This window comes from Lynx canadensis, chromosome F1, assembly GCF_007474595.2.
Source record: "Lynx canadensis isolate LIC74 chromosome F1, mLynCan4.pri.v2, whole genome shotgun sequence".
NCBI lineage: Eukaryota > Metazoa > Chordata > Mammalia > Carnivora > Felidae > Lynx > Lynx canadensis.
In genome coordinates, this window is record NC_044319.2 from 6,494,693 (window position 1) to 6,508,924 (window position 14,232).

The following is a 14,232-nucleotide window of genomic DNA, read 5'->3' on the forward strand; positions in this document are numbered from 1 at the left end:
AAATAGGTACCAAAAAGGTAGAGTTTCTGAGAGTGGTGGTTTTATCTCTTTCTGAAAGAAAATGCCTCTTTAAGTACTCTTAAGTTACACTAAAGGAAAAGACAAAAAAAAAACAAAGATGCAGGGAATAAAGTCATTACAAAGTAGTATTTTACTGTAATTAACTATGGCATATTTGACTTCTGAATGAAACAACAGAAGTCACATTTCCACAGTATAGTAACCTAGAAATATATTAGTTTAAACACTGGAGACTTGGGGTGCCTGGGTGGCTCAGTCAGTTATGTGTCTTGACTTCAGCTCAGGACATCATCTCGCAGTTCTTGGGTTCAAGCCCCACATTGGGCTCTCTGCTCTCAGCACAGAGCCTGCTTCAGATCCTCCGTCCCCCCCTCTCTCTGCCATTCCCCTGCTCACGTTCTCTCTCTCTCTCTCTCTCTCAAAATAAATAAATAAATGTTAAGAATTTTTTTAAAACTGAAGACTCAATACACTAGACATCAAAATATAATAAAGCAAGATAAAAAGCAAGAATGCAAAAATTAGGCCATTTAAAAAATATTAGGTTTCTTCATGAAAAAAAATATCTATAGAAATAGGTATATACATAGAGATCAGGATAAGGTTTAAAGGTTTAATACACATAAAAGCATATTAAAATAAATGAATGATAGTGTGCTTAAAAACCAGGAGCTCTGGTTCTTAGTATCACTCTACTTACATTTCCAAACAATACATGGCCTGAAAATCTTAAATTTTATTTAAAATTAGACTTATTAAAATTGTAAAAAGTATTTTAAATTTTGATTGAAATATATTTCATTACTGCTATTTAAAATAAGCTGTAATGCACAAAAAAATCAATTCCTGTTACTTTTTCTACACATAACACATAATAAATCACTGATGGTTAATCTATCATATATAAGTTTTATTGGGATTTTTTAAAAAAACATGTAAAAAATTACATGAAAACTCATTATATATAAAGAAGTCTCGGGCCACCTGGGTGGCTCAGATGGTTAAGTGTCTGACTTCAGCTCAGGTCATGATCTCACGGTTCGTGGGTTCAAGCCCCGCATCGGGCTCTGTGCTGACAGCTCGGAGCCTGGAGCCTGCTTTGGATTCTGTGTCTCCCTCTCTCTCTGCCCCTCCCTGACTCACATTCTGTCTCTCTCTGCCTCTCAAAAATAAATTAAAAAAAAAAAAAAAAAGCAGTCTCTCTCTTATCCACAGTTTCGCTTTCCACAGCTTAGTTTCCCACCGTCAACCGAGGTCCAGAGCAGATGATCCTCTGGACAGATCATCAGAAGTTTGGTAGTAGCATAGGCTGCTTCACAACACCTACATCCTTCACCCCCTTCATTGCATCACACAGGCATTTTAGATCTCACATCATCACAAGAAGGACAATAAGATATTTTGAAAGACCACATTCGCTTAACTGTTATTACGGTACACTGTTACGGCTGTTCTATTTTATTATGAGTTATTGCTGTTAATCTCTTACTGTGCCTAATCTCTTACTAAATTAAACTTTATCGCAGGTATGTATGTACAGAAAAAAAACAATATGTACAGAGTTCAGTACTGACCAGTTTCAGGCATCCACTGGGGGTCTTGGAATGTATCCCCCATGGAGAAGGCGGTGGATACGTTCTCATATTCATCACGTATAGAAAAATACTCAAACTATTATTGTTACAATTTTAAAAATTAGATACAAACACCTATAGAGAAAAAATACTTTCATGTAATTTTAAAACTAGAAGAATGCTTTATTTTCAGTATTTTATTTTAAAAGCATGGTTTCTATCAGAGCAGCTAGAGTTTCTTATTTGTATAAGAAAACACAAATATTTCATAACCGATGAAGGCATAAAATTTGTAATTTAGCTCATAGTTCTTTGACATGTGATTTGGAAAAGGCCTTCACAATTTTATGCCCCCTTATCCTTTAATAACCTGAGGATATTTCTTATGTACACATAAAATGTCATCAAGTAATTCTTATATTGAGTAAGACTGGCAGGTCAGCAAACATTCAAATATATTTGAAAGATCATTATGCTTTTGCTATGATTATTTTAAATGGACAATGATACTTTACCTTAAAAATTTCAATTGAGATTCTAGGGCTTCAGTCTTTTCTTCATAAGTAAGTTTCAGCCTCTCCTTTAAAAAACAAAAATGTACATTTTCTCTATGTCCCGTGCTTTACAAACAAGGTTTCATTATTCATATTAAACTCAATTTTTTTTTCCTTTTACCCAGGAGGAAAATTTTAAAAAATTAAAAAACATTTTCCCTAGTCCACCCCAAATTTTGTATTTTATTGACTATATACCTGCAAAGAACTATCGAGTCATAAAATGGGTATCACTGCCACCCCCCAATTTTTTTTTTTCAAAAATGCATTCATCAGGTCTTACTTTTAAAAGTGTGACTGAGAATGAATAAATAAATAAACAAAAGGGTGACTCTGGGAAAAACCGATTATAACCTGTAAGGTCTGTGAGGGCAAGGATCAGATCTTACTAGAATCCCCCACTGTGATTGCTGCATATAGACATACAATAAATGTGTGTTGGATGAATGATAAAAGCAAAGTTATGAATCACAATAAATGACAGACCAAACTAATATCCTGGCTACAAGGGTCTGTGGTGTCCCACTATTCTCTCGTTCAGCAAACATTTTTGGGGGTACCTAAGAAGAAGACGCCTTTAACCTTAAGGAGCTAATCATCTAGTACAGAATAGAAAACACATGGATGGGGGTGCCCGGGTGGCTCCGTAGGTTGAGCATCTGACTTTTGATTTTGGCTCAGGTAATGATCCCAGGATCAGGAGATCGAGCCCCGTGTCAGGGTCCGTGCTGAGCATGGAGCCTGCTTAAGATTCTTCCTTTCTTCATTCCTTCTTTTCTTTTCTTTCTTTCTTTTCTTTCTTTCTCTCTCCCTCTGCCCTTCCCCCACTCATGCATGCTCATACTCTCTCTCTAAAAAATATAAATTAAAAACAAGAAAAAGAAAAACACATGGACAATTTCAATTATACATAATTCACTCCAGTGAGGCATATAGAAGGTAAACTGATATCACAGAGGTGGGAACTTGTAATTCAGCTTAAGAGGGGTAGAGAAGACTTCATGGAGGAAGTGCTAACACTTAAAGGATTAATTTCCAACAGAGCAAAAGGCACAGAGAGAAAACATGCTGAATATTTGGGTGGTAAGCAGATCTGTATCCCTACAAATAAAATGCGAGGTGGAAGAATGGATAGAGATGGGTGGAACAGGTGAGAATGTGCCATGAGGAGAATAAATACACAAGACCTTTACCCAGACAACCCGTGTAGTCTCCATGTAGTAGAGGCATTGGGTGGACACTGAAAACTCTATCAGATTTGATTCTTAAGTCACTCTGAAGTGTGGGAAAACAAAGACCAATGAAGAAGTGCATTACAATTACATCAGGAAGAGATATACACACAAACAAGAGTAATCACACAGTAAGAAGAGAAAAGAAAGAATTTAGTGTGGAGCTATATAAAACTGAAATTGACAGAATTTTATAACTGAATAGATAACTGGGGAGAAAAATACATTAAAAATGATCCTGGGGGGTGGGGAGCCTGGGTGGCTCAGTCAGTTAAGTGTCCAACTCTTGGTTTTGGCTCAGGTCATGATCTCATAGTTTTGTGAGTTCAAAACCATCAAGCGCCATGCTGACAGTAGGGAGCCTGTTTGGGATTCTCAATCTCTCTCTCTTTCTCTCTCTCTGCCCCTCCCCCACTTGCACTCTCTGTCTCTCTCAAAATAAATAAAATAAAATAACTTTTTAAAAAAGAAAAAAAAAACTGTAAAAGGTTATTGACAAAAATTAAAGATGTCCTATATAAATAGAGTAATACATAAGTTTAATGGATTAGATGATATAATACCATAAAGATATCTTTTCTCCCAAGTGACTTATAGCTTAAAGACAATCTCAATCAAGGGATGCCTGGGTGGCTCAGTCGGTTAAGCATCTGACTTCAGCTCAGGTCATGACCTTGCCATTCCTGAGTTCAAGCCCCATGTCGGGCTCTGTGCTGCCAGCTCAGAGCCTGGAGCCCACTTTGGATTCTGTGTCTCCCTCTCTCTTTACCTACACCCAGCTTGCACTCTGTCTGTCTCTCTCTCAAAGATAAATAAACATTAAAAATTTTTTTTAAATAGACAATCTCAATCAAAACCTCATAATGGCTTTTTGGACTTTGACAAACTAATTCTAAAAGGTATTTGGAAGTACAAAAGGCCAGAAGTAAGACATTTTTGGGGACAAAGTACAACGTTGGAAGATGTGGTAAGCAGTCTAATAGGTAGATATACCTACCCTAACAGATAGAGAGCTGTAACAATCAAGAGAGGAGAGGATGGTTGTAGCACAAAGAACAAGGAAATATAAAACAGAGCCCAGACATCTATGTACACCTGATTTATGACAAAGATTCAGACAAAGGACTGTCTTTGCAACAAGTGGTTAATGTGTGTGTGTGTGTGTGTGTGTGTGTGTGTGTGTGTGTGTGTATGTGTAGACAACTATATGGGAAAAGAGCAAAAGGTGATCCCCTACACACTACATCAAATACAAAACTAAATTGCAGGTAGATTGAGATTTAAATGTTAAAAGCAAGACTATAAAGTTTCCAGAAGAAAATCTAAGAGAAGTTCTTCATGATCTGGGGCAGGGATAAATTTTTTTTTTAATTGTCTATAAGAAACTCACCTTATTTTTTATTTTTATTTTTAAACTTACATCCAAGTTAGTTAGCATATAGTGCAAAAAGGATTTCAGGAGTAGATCCCTTAATGCCCCTTACCCATTTAGTCTATGCCCCCTCCCAAAACCCCTCCAGGAACCCTCTGTTTGTTCTCCATATTTAAGAGTCTCTTATGTTTTGTTTTCCTCCCTGTTTTTTATATTATTTTTCCTTCCCTTCCCTTGTGTCCACCTGTTTTGTGTCTTAAACTCCTCATATGAGTCAAGTCATATGGTATTTGCCTTTCTCTAATTTTGCTTAGCATAATACACTCTAGTTCCAGCCACATAGTTACAAATGAAAAGATTTCATTCTTTTAAATAGGACACAGAAAGCACTAAACAATAAAGGGGATGACATTAAAATTAAGAAATTTTAGTCATGAAGGAAGGAATGAAAAAAATAGAAAGCAAGAGAAAGAAATAAAACTATCAAGACAATTATAAGGCAAGCCACAGAGTGGGAAAATATATTCACAACAGATAGAACCAACAAAGGGCTTGTATCCAGAATACATAAAGAAGTTCAAAAAAACAATGTCAGATAACTCAAAATAATGAGTAGGTATTGAACATGCACCTCACAAGAGGAGCACACCAATAAGTACGTGAAAAGTATTCAATCTCATGCGTAATCAGGGAAATGCAGATGAAAACCACAAGGACATAAAACCACAAGCCCACCAGAAAAACTGACAATACAATGTGTTGGGGGGATATGGAGCAAAGGCATCACTCCTATGCTGCTGTAGAAGTGTAAACTGATAAAAACCACCCCAAAGCTCAACTTAACCACTCAGTTTGAACAGCTATATACCCCCAAGACCAATAATTCCACTCCAAGATATACACCTGACATAAATGTGTGCCATGTACGCCAATAGACTAATCTTAAAGAATGTTCAGGGATGCCTTGAGTGGCTCAGCCGGTTGAACATCTGACTTTTGATTTTGGCTCAAGTCATGACGCCATGATTGTGGGGTCGAGCCCCACCTCCAGCTCTGTGATGAGTGTGAAGCCTGCTTAAGATTCTCTCCCTCCCTCTCTCTCTCTCTCTCTCTCTCCTGCCCCTCCTTTGCTTGCACGCGCTCTAATAAAAAATTTTAAATAAGTAAGATTCTCTTTCTCTCCCCCTCTGTCCCTCCCCTGCTCATACTCTCTCTCTCTCTCTCTCTCTCACTCTCCCTCTCTCTAAAATAGATAGATGGAGGGGCGCCTGGGTGGCTCAGTCGGTTGAGCGTCCGACTTCAGCTCAGGTCATGATCTCACAGTCCGTGAGTTCAAGCCCGCATCAGGCTTGGTGCTAACAGCTCAGAGCCTGGAGCCTGTTTCGGATTCTGTGTCTCCTTCTCTCTCTGACCCTCCCCCATTCATGCTCTGTCTCTCTCTGTCTCAAAAATAAATAAATGTTAAAAAAAATTAAAAAAAAAATAAAATAGATAGATGGATGGATGTATATATAGATAGAAATAAGGAAAGAAAGGAAAGAAAGAAAGAAGAAAGAAAGAAAGAAAGAAAGAAAGAAAGAAAGAAAGAGAAAAAAACGAAAGAAAGAAAGAAAGAAATAGTCCATAGCAGCAACATTTACAATAGCCCCAAACTGGAAACAACACAAAAACCCATCAACTGAGGAATGGATAAATGAATTGTAGTGTATTTACACAGTAGACCCACCCTGAAAATGAACAAATGTCTGCCACATGCAACAATGTGTATGAATCTAACAAACATAATGTCAAACAAAATAAGTCAGACACAAAAAATCATATACTGTGTGACCCAATTTTTACAGTGTTTAAAAAATCAGGTAGACATCAACTAGAGTGTCCGGAGATCTTGCTTCGGCAATTTTCATAAAAGTCAAGATAGTGATTAGCTCTAAGGGAATGAGGGGGCAGTGACTAGGAGGGGGCACAGAGAGAGAGGGTGCTCATTAGAACAAAATCATGAAGCTGCACATTTTTGTTTTGTGCACTTCTTAACATTTTTATCTATTTATTTTGAAAGAGAGAGAGAGAGAGAGTATGCAAGGAGGGGAGGAGCAGAGAGAGAGAGAGATAGAGAGAGAGATAGAGAGAGAATCCCAAGCTGTGAGCACATAGCCCAACACGGGGCTCAGTCCCAAAAACCGTGAGATTGTGACCTGAGCCAAAATCGAGAGTCAGATGTTTAACGAACTGAGCCACCCAGACGCCCCTGTTTTGTGCATTTTTCTGAGCGTATGTTAAATTGGGCCATTAGACAAGTAAAGGGGGATGACATGAGCATTATACGTACATAGTGAGAATGCTGCCACAAGGTTGAGGAAGAGGAGGACTGATTGGTGCAGGTCATTGATGACCTTGAAAAGAACAAGTTGAGGCCAACGTGAGGTATCGGCTCAACCGATGCATGTTAAAGAGACAGTGGGAGGGGAGACGTGGTGACATGAATGTGGACAACTGTTCGGGAAGGTGTTGGTATGCAGGGGAGCAATCGTTGAGTGATAGTTCGAAGGGAGCACAGGGTCCAGAGAGTATATTTTGTACTTGCTTCAAGATGGGAGCTAGTAGAGCACATGTTCTGCTGAGAAAAACCCAGTAAAGAGGGAGGAAAGATGCAAGAGCAAGAGGAGATCAGTACAAGAGCGAAACCCTGGGAAACAGCGAGGAGGATCAGGACACAGGGCACACAGACGTGGGGACTGCAGTTTGCCACAGACTGGATAACCAACGAATTTATAGCAATTGTAAACACGACACTGAGAGGAGATGTAAGAGAGACATTAATTCTTTTTTTTAAGTTTATTCATTTATTTTGAGAGAGAGAGAGTGCAAGTGCTCACGTGCATGAGCGGGGGAGGGACAGAAAGAGAGGGAGACAGAGAATTCCAAGCAGGCTCCGCACTGTCAGCACAGAGATCAACAATGGGGCTTGATCCCACGAACCGTGAGATCATGACCTGAGCTGAAATCGAGTGAGACACACAACCGACTGAGCCACCTAGGTGCCCCAAGAGAGAAACGAATTCTAATGTGGGAGAAGGAGGAGTGGAAGTGTGTAATCAAGGAAGGTAGAACGGGAGGGGGCATCTGAACACAGCCTTGTAGGCAGGAAGTATTTCGGTGGGTAGAAGTGAAGAAGGAAAGTTTAGGTCAGGATATCTGCATAAACCATAGCCAGTGATGCAAACAGAAATGGAAGTGGGTAGGGGCACCTGGGTGGCTCAGTCAGTTAAGTGTCTGACTTCGGCTCAGGTCATGATCTCACAACTCTGTGCCGGGCTCTGTGCTGACAGCTCGGAGCCTGGAGCCTGCTTCAGATTCTGTGTCTCCCTCTCCCTCTCCCCCTCCCCCATCATGCGCTCTCTCTCTCTCTCTCTCTCTCTCTCTCTCTCTCCCCCAAAACTAAATAAATATTAAAAAAAAATAAAAAAAAATAAATGGAAGTGGGTAATAAGTTTATGACGTAGTAAGTAGTGAGGGGTCTGTATGTCTACAGTAATGTTTGGGAGACTGACAGAAATGAGTCCAGAAAGGTAGCGTGAACCAAACTGTGGACAGCTTGGGAGATGGGTCTTTATCCTGTGGGCATTAAATAGTTATCATAGATTATTCAGCTGGGAAGAAAATACAATTTACGTAATCTTTCATTTTGTTTAAAAAAAAAAAAGAACTCTTTCCAAAATAGTAGCATAAAGCTTGGGTTAGGGGCTGAGAAAGGAGAGGGAGTTTAGAGCCACATGAGCCCTCGGAATACTCTATCTAACAATAATACCTAGAGATGATAATGAGAGCTGAACTATATAATCCATCCTATCTCCCCCTGGAGTCCTCCATTTACAGTGTCATTTTTACATTTTCATCATCATTGATCAATTCTGCACATCAAATTTAATGAAAATAAGATTTCAAGCAATAGGAAAAAGAAAGGCCTGTTACAACATCAAAAGATGTGAAAGTATCATTTGATCTGAAAATAAAATTATTTGAGACTCTGGGAAGTGAGGACATTCAAAACCAGCTACGTATATGAGGGGATTTAGAAAGCCTTCCCCGGGAAGATACATGCTCGGGCCTGAGAAGACCTTAAGCTTTCACTCCAGCTGATCTCTAGGCTGAGAGCAAGCCCAGCTACACGCTGAAGGAAGGAAGGCCCAGCACAGAACCAATCCACAAAGACGGGCGGAGGTGGCTCTTCTTTCTGGGCTTCCTAGGCGTGTGTGGTTTTGGTGGTTGTTGGCTTGCTTGTTTTAGCTCCTGGCATTCACGGAAATCTATCAAACACTAGTGGAACATGAGCGAACGAAACAGTTCAGCGATCACACACAACAAGGAACAGTCTACAAAAATAAATTGGAAGAGTCTCGAAACAAAAAGATGATACAACCTTCAACAATAAAAGAAGCAGAAAACCATGGGGAAAATGGGGGATTGGATTTCCAGAGTTATCACAGGAGAATAGACGATAATCTTAAATATGCCCAAAGAGCTAAAAGGAAACATGGCCAATGTCCAAAGAACTACAAGAAGTAAGGAAGACACTGTACACCTGAAACTAATATAACACTTCGTGCCGACTAACTGGAATGAAAATAAAACCTTTAAAAAGGTAAGAAAACAACGTATAAGAGGAACCAAACAAAAATCCCAGAGCTGGAAGGTACGATAACCAAAATGAAAAATTCACGAAAGGTATGGAAGGGCACATGTGAGCAGCAGAACAAAGAATCAGAAAACTTGAAGACAGGACAGACGAAATGATGGAGTCTGAGGAGCAGAAAGAAAAAAGAGTGAAGAATTACCATAGGATCCAACAATTCCATTTCTGGTTATATACCCAAGGGAAATGAAAGTAGGGGCAAAAACAGATACTTGTGTACTGATGTTCAGCTTCACTCACAAGAGTCAAAAGGTGGTAACAAACTAAACTTTAATCAACAAATGAATGGATAAACAAAGTGTGGTATAGACATAAATGGAATATGACTCACCCTGAAAAAGGAAATTCTGCTACATGATACACCGCCGATGAACCCTGAAAACATGCTCGATGAAACATGCCAGACACAAAAGAACCAATATTGTTTGATTCTGCATATGTCAGGTACCTAGACTAGGCAAATTCATAAAGACAGAAAGTAGAAGAGGTTGCCAGGGGTTAGGAGAGAGGAGAATGGAAGTTTTATTTAATGGGTACATAGTTTTTTGATTTTTTGTTTTTTATTTTTTATTTATTTATTCTGAGAGAGACAGAGAAAGCATGAGTCAGGGCGGGACAGAGAGAGACAGAGAGACAGAGAGAGAGAGCAAGAGCGAGAGAGAGAGAGAGAAAGGATCCCAAACAGATTCCTCAATGCCAGCACAGAGCCCAACTTAGGACTCGAATTCACGAAACCACGAGATCATGACCTGAGCGGAAACCAAGTGTCGGATGTTTAACCAACTGAGCCACCCCAGGTGTCCCAACAGTTTTTGTTCGGGATGATAAAAATTCTTGAAATGGATAGTGTTTATGGCTGTACAACATTGTCATTGTATTTAATGCAAATGAGTTGTACACTTAAATTGTTCAATGGTAAATTTTAAAATGGTTAAAGTGTTAAGCTTATGTTATACATATTTACCACAATATAGTACAAAAGAGAAAAGCACTCAAATTCTCACCAGTTCTAGTTTCCATTTTTCAGCTTCCCCAGCAGATGCACCTACGACAATATCCGCATTGCCATGGGAGAATCGTCTCTTGGCAGCTTCACCCACCCCAGAATCTTCACCTGTTGTAATCCAAGAATTCTGCATGTTTCCCTAAAATAAAATGTACCAGTAATTACAATTGGCATTTTAACTTTAAATCAACATTCATGCTTTACAAATGGAATACTGATTCTCATCTGTGATGAAAGGGGTACAAAAGCATATGCTTCTAAACTGCAAATCAAGAATGAATTTGAAGTGTGGGCCCATGACGGTCATACTGCACAGGTGGTACAAGGTCAAATTCCTACAGGCGCAGGCAATAACATAAATGAGCAAGGAGGGCTGGATGCCAGTGCTTCAACAAATGAACTTCTCTCTTATTTCTCTGAAGACATACTTTCTCTTTTTTACATTTATTTATTTTTGGGAGAGAAAGTATGTGTGTGTGTGTGGGGGGGGGGGTGGTGGGAAGGGAGGGGGCCAGAGGATCCGAAGCAGGATCTGTGCTAACAGCAGACAGCCGGATGTGGGGCTCAAATTCAGGAACCATGAGCCCATGACCTGAGCCAAATTCAGGCACTTAACTGACTGAGCCAACCAGGCGCCCCTGGAGACGTACATTCTTAAAACACAGGGCCCTCTCTTGTTTTCATTTTCCACATTTCCTAAAGCCATGACTAATAATAGTGCTAATACCTACGGTGTTTACTATGTGCCAGACTCGGTTTATGTGATTCACATATATCAACTCATTTAATCACTACAACCACCCTAGGAGGTGAGTTTAATGTTATCTCCAATTTATAGAAAAGGAAATTGAGTGACACTGAGTAACTTGTAAGAGTCACAAAGGTAGAAGTGGCTAATAAGCGGCAGAGCTAGGATCTGAACCCGGGCAATCTAATTCCCTAGTCCACACCCTGAACGACGATGCTCTCCTGCCCTTCCAGAAAAATATTTATCTTCAACAAAAAAAAAACAATGCATGCAGATAAACAGAACTGACATGTAGCCTGCATGCCAGGGACTCACCAAGAATTGGTAGGGACCATTGCAAACCATCTAAAACATGCAGCCACTACTCAGTTCCAGGCAATTGCTGCCATGTGTGAATGCGAAGTTGAGTTACAAAAACAATCTTTTGAGTTTTTAAGAGATTAAGCCGGGTATCTGGCTTTTCAGCTAAAACACTGTTAAACACTGGTTCATAGCTCGTCAAACAAAACATGCCTACAGACTGAATTTGTTGCTGCCCCTGTGTTTGCCACCTCTGTTACCCTCTCAACATTCAACGAAATATGCAGCCCTAAGATCTGGGTAATTTATATGTACCACAAGGACGGAAATACAAACGTAACTCAACGAATAATTATGGAACTCTTGCTAAGGGCCAAAGAAGCACTCACAAGAGAGGACAGGTCCGAAACCCAGAACTATACTGCGGTGTCGCATCATTCTAGAAAGAGATAGTATTCCGAGAGCCTCCTCCACATTCTTCTGGAAGTTCAGTTTAATGCAAACGCCTGTGTATGATACCTCCTATGTTCAGGCAGTGTGCTAAGGAGCTTGGAGGGTAAAAATGAGCCAGACCAATCTTATCCTCAAGGCAAAAACCCTAAGCAGATAATTTCAGTTTAATATGGTATGTGCTAAGCAAGAGGTGTGCATGGGGGACTATGCCAAAACAGACGAGGGACACTAAGAACAACCAGAGATTCAAGGAAGGTTTTCTGGAGGTGTTGACACTGGCATGATATCTTGGGTGAGAAAGAGAGAGCTAGATAGGAAGAGCATGCCAGGAAGAAAACATCACGGGGAAAATCACAGAAGTGTGAATAAGTATGGTGCCTCCGAGAGATTCAGGCTATCTGAAATGACTAGAGATTGAAGCAATCCAAAACAATGGATGTTCAAAATGTCAAGCCTCAGAGGCAAATAAGGGTCTGGGAAGTATGGTATAACAAGTTTGAATTTGATTTGGTAGGTAAGGACAAATCTTTCAATATTTGACTGAGTGCATTCAAAGCTGCATTAGAGAACTATCTAATTTCCTGTGGAGAAATTGGAGAAAGCACATAGACCACAGATTGCTGGCTTATGGTATAAAATACTGTCATTCTTTGGAAAGCAGTGCTAGTCTAATTGACACTTTGTCCTTTCACAGATAACATTTAAAAACCTGAATGGCATTTGACCAAAGTTTTAAAAATTTAGTTAGCATTTACATCCCTGAAGATCACTGAAAACCTTTGATTTCTTAATTGAGGGGAGGGGTGGTAGTGGGGAGAATGAAATAGACAGAAAAAGAAATGGCTCAGAAATGTTCTGCTTTAAAAAAAAATCTCCTAGATCTTTTAATGAGCATACATGCCAAAATTTCTTTTTTTTTCTTTTTTAATATATGAAATTTATTGTCAAATTGGTTTCCATACAACACCCAGTGCTCATCCCAAAAGGTGCCCTCCTCAATACCCATCACCCACCCTCCCCTTCCTCCCACCCCCCATCAACCCTCAGTTTGTTCTCAGTTTTTAAGAGTCTCTTATGCTTTGTACATGCCAAAATTTCTAATAAATAGCATATTTTAATATTATTATAATTTTTGGAACTCTTGAGAAAAGCTCTCCATGAAAAGAAATTTCATAGGAAAAAAACGATGAAAAATAAAGATAGAAATGAAATATCCCTTGAACAGTTTTAGTTTTTAAAAAATAAACTGTTTGTTCCTTCAACTACTAGGTCATAAAATAGACTAAAAGCTAAAAGTCATGTAGGCTACCATCCAAGTCCAAGGCTAAAATTAAGGAACAATAAAGAGGACGTTCTTCTCTTCTGGGGAGAATCTTCTATGCAATGGCAAACAAAGATGGTTTGGTTCAATATTGACAAGCTATTCTTAACCTATGCAGGAAGTTCTACAGTATGACATTAGACTAGGTAGATGGATCTAGGGAGTCAGACAGTCTGATATTTGAGTCCTCACTTTGCCATTTTCTAGCTGTGTGTGTGTGTGACATTCGTAGAGGTGCTTTATTTACTTAACTGCTATATACCTTAATTTACTCATCTGAAAATAGATATAACACCTGCCTTCTTTGCCTACTACAAGCCTGAAATAATTTAATGTAAACAAAGTGCTGGATATAGTGCCTGCTACATCATAACCATGTAGTGATCAATAAATGTCAATCATTACTATCTATTTTAATTATTTTTCAAAAGAAAGTATTAAGAATACCGAAAATCTATACTCAAATCTTCCAATAGCTTTGGCAAGATCTACTGTCAATATGGTAATAGATTCAGTAAAAAGCATTCAGAAAAAAAAGATAATCTCTCTTGGTGTGTTTATATTTAAGATATTCTAAAAAGTTTTATTTTACGTTAAAATTCTGAATAAAAAGAGTTAAGATGGCAGCATAGTATGGGGATCTTGAGCTTGTATCATCCCAGAAAAACTGCTAGATCAACACCAAACCATTTTGGACACCTAGGAAATTAAACTGAGGATGAACATGACAATCTGCATAATTTGAGCAAGAGATCTAGGCAGGTATATGGTGTAGAGAGGTGAATTGGGAGAGAGAAAAGCCGTGGCACCACAGAGATTAGGGAGCCATTTTCACAGATAGAGGACAGAGAGAGAAGGGGGAGACAGTGCAGTGTGATGGAATCATGCAAGAAAAGCATTTCCCCTGAAAGTAGCTAAAGGGAGAGACAGAGAGAGAGAGAGTGAAAACACTCACAGG

At 39.2% G+C, this 14,232-nt stretch overlaps 1 protein-coding gene across 1 annotated transcript in view; it reads right to left on the minus strand.

Annotated features, from left to right (window-relative positions):
• The window catches only part of SDCCAG8 (SHH signaling and ciliogenesis regulator SDCCAG8), a 247,243-nt gene that overhangs the window by 194,608 nt on the left and 38,403 nt on the right, over positions 1-14,232 (minus strand). Inside the window, 2 exon segments of the mRNA XM_030302262.1 lie at positions 2,111-2,175; positions 10,451-10,591. Coding sequence (XP_030158122.1) covers positions 2,111-2,175; positions 10,451-10,591 — 206 coding nt within the window.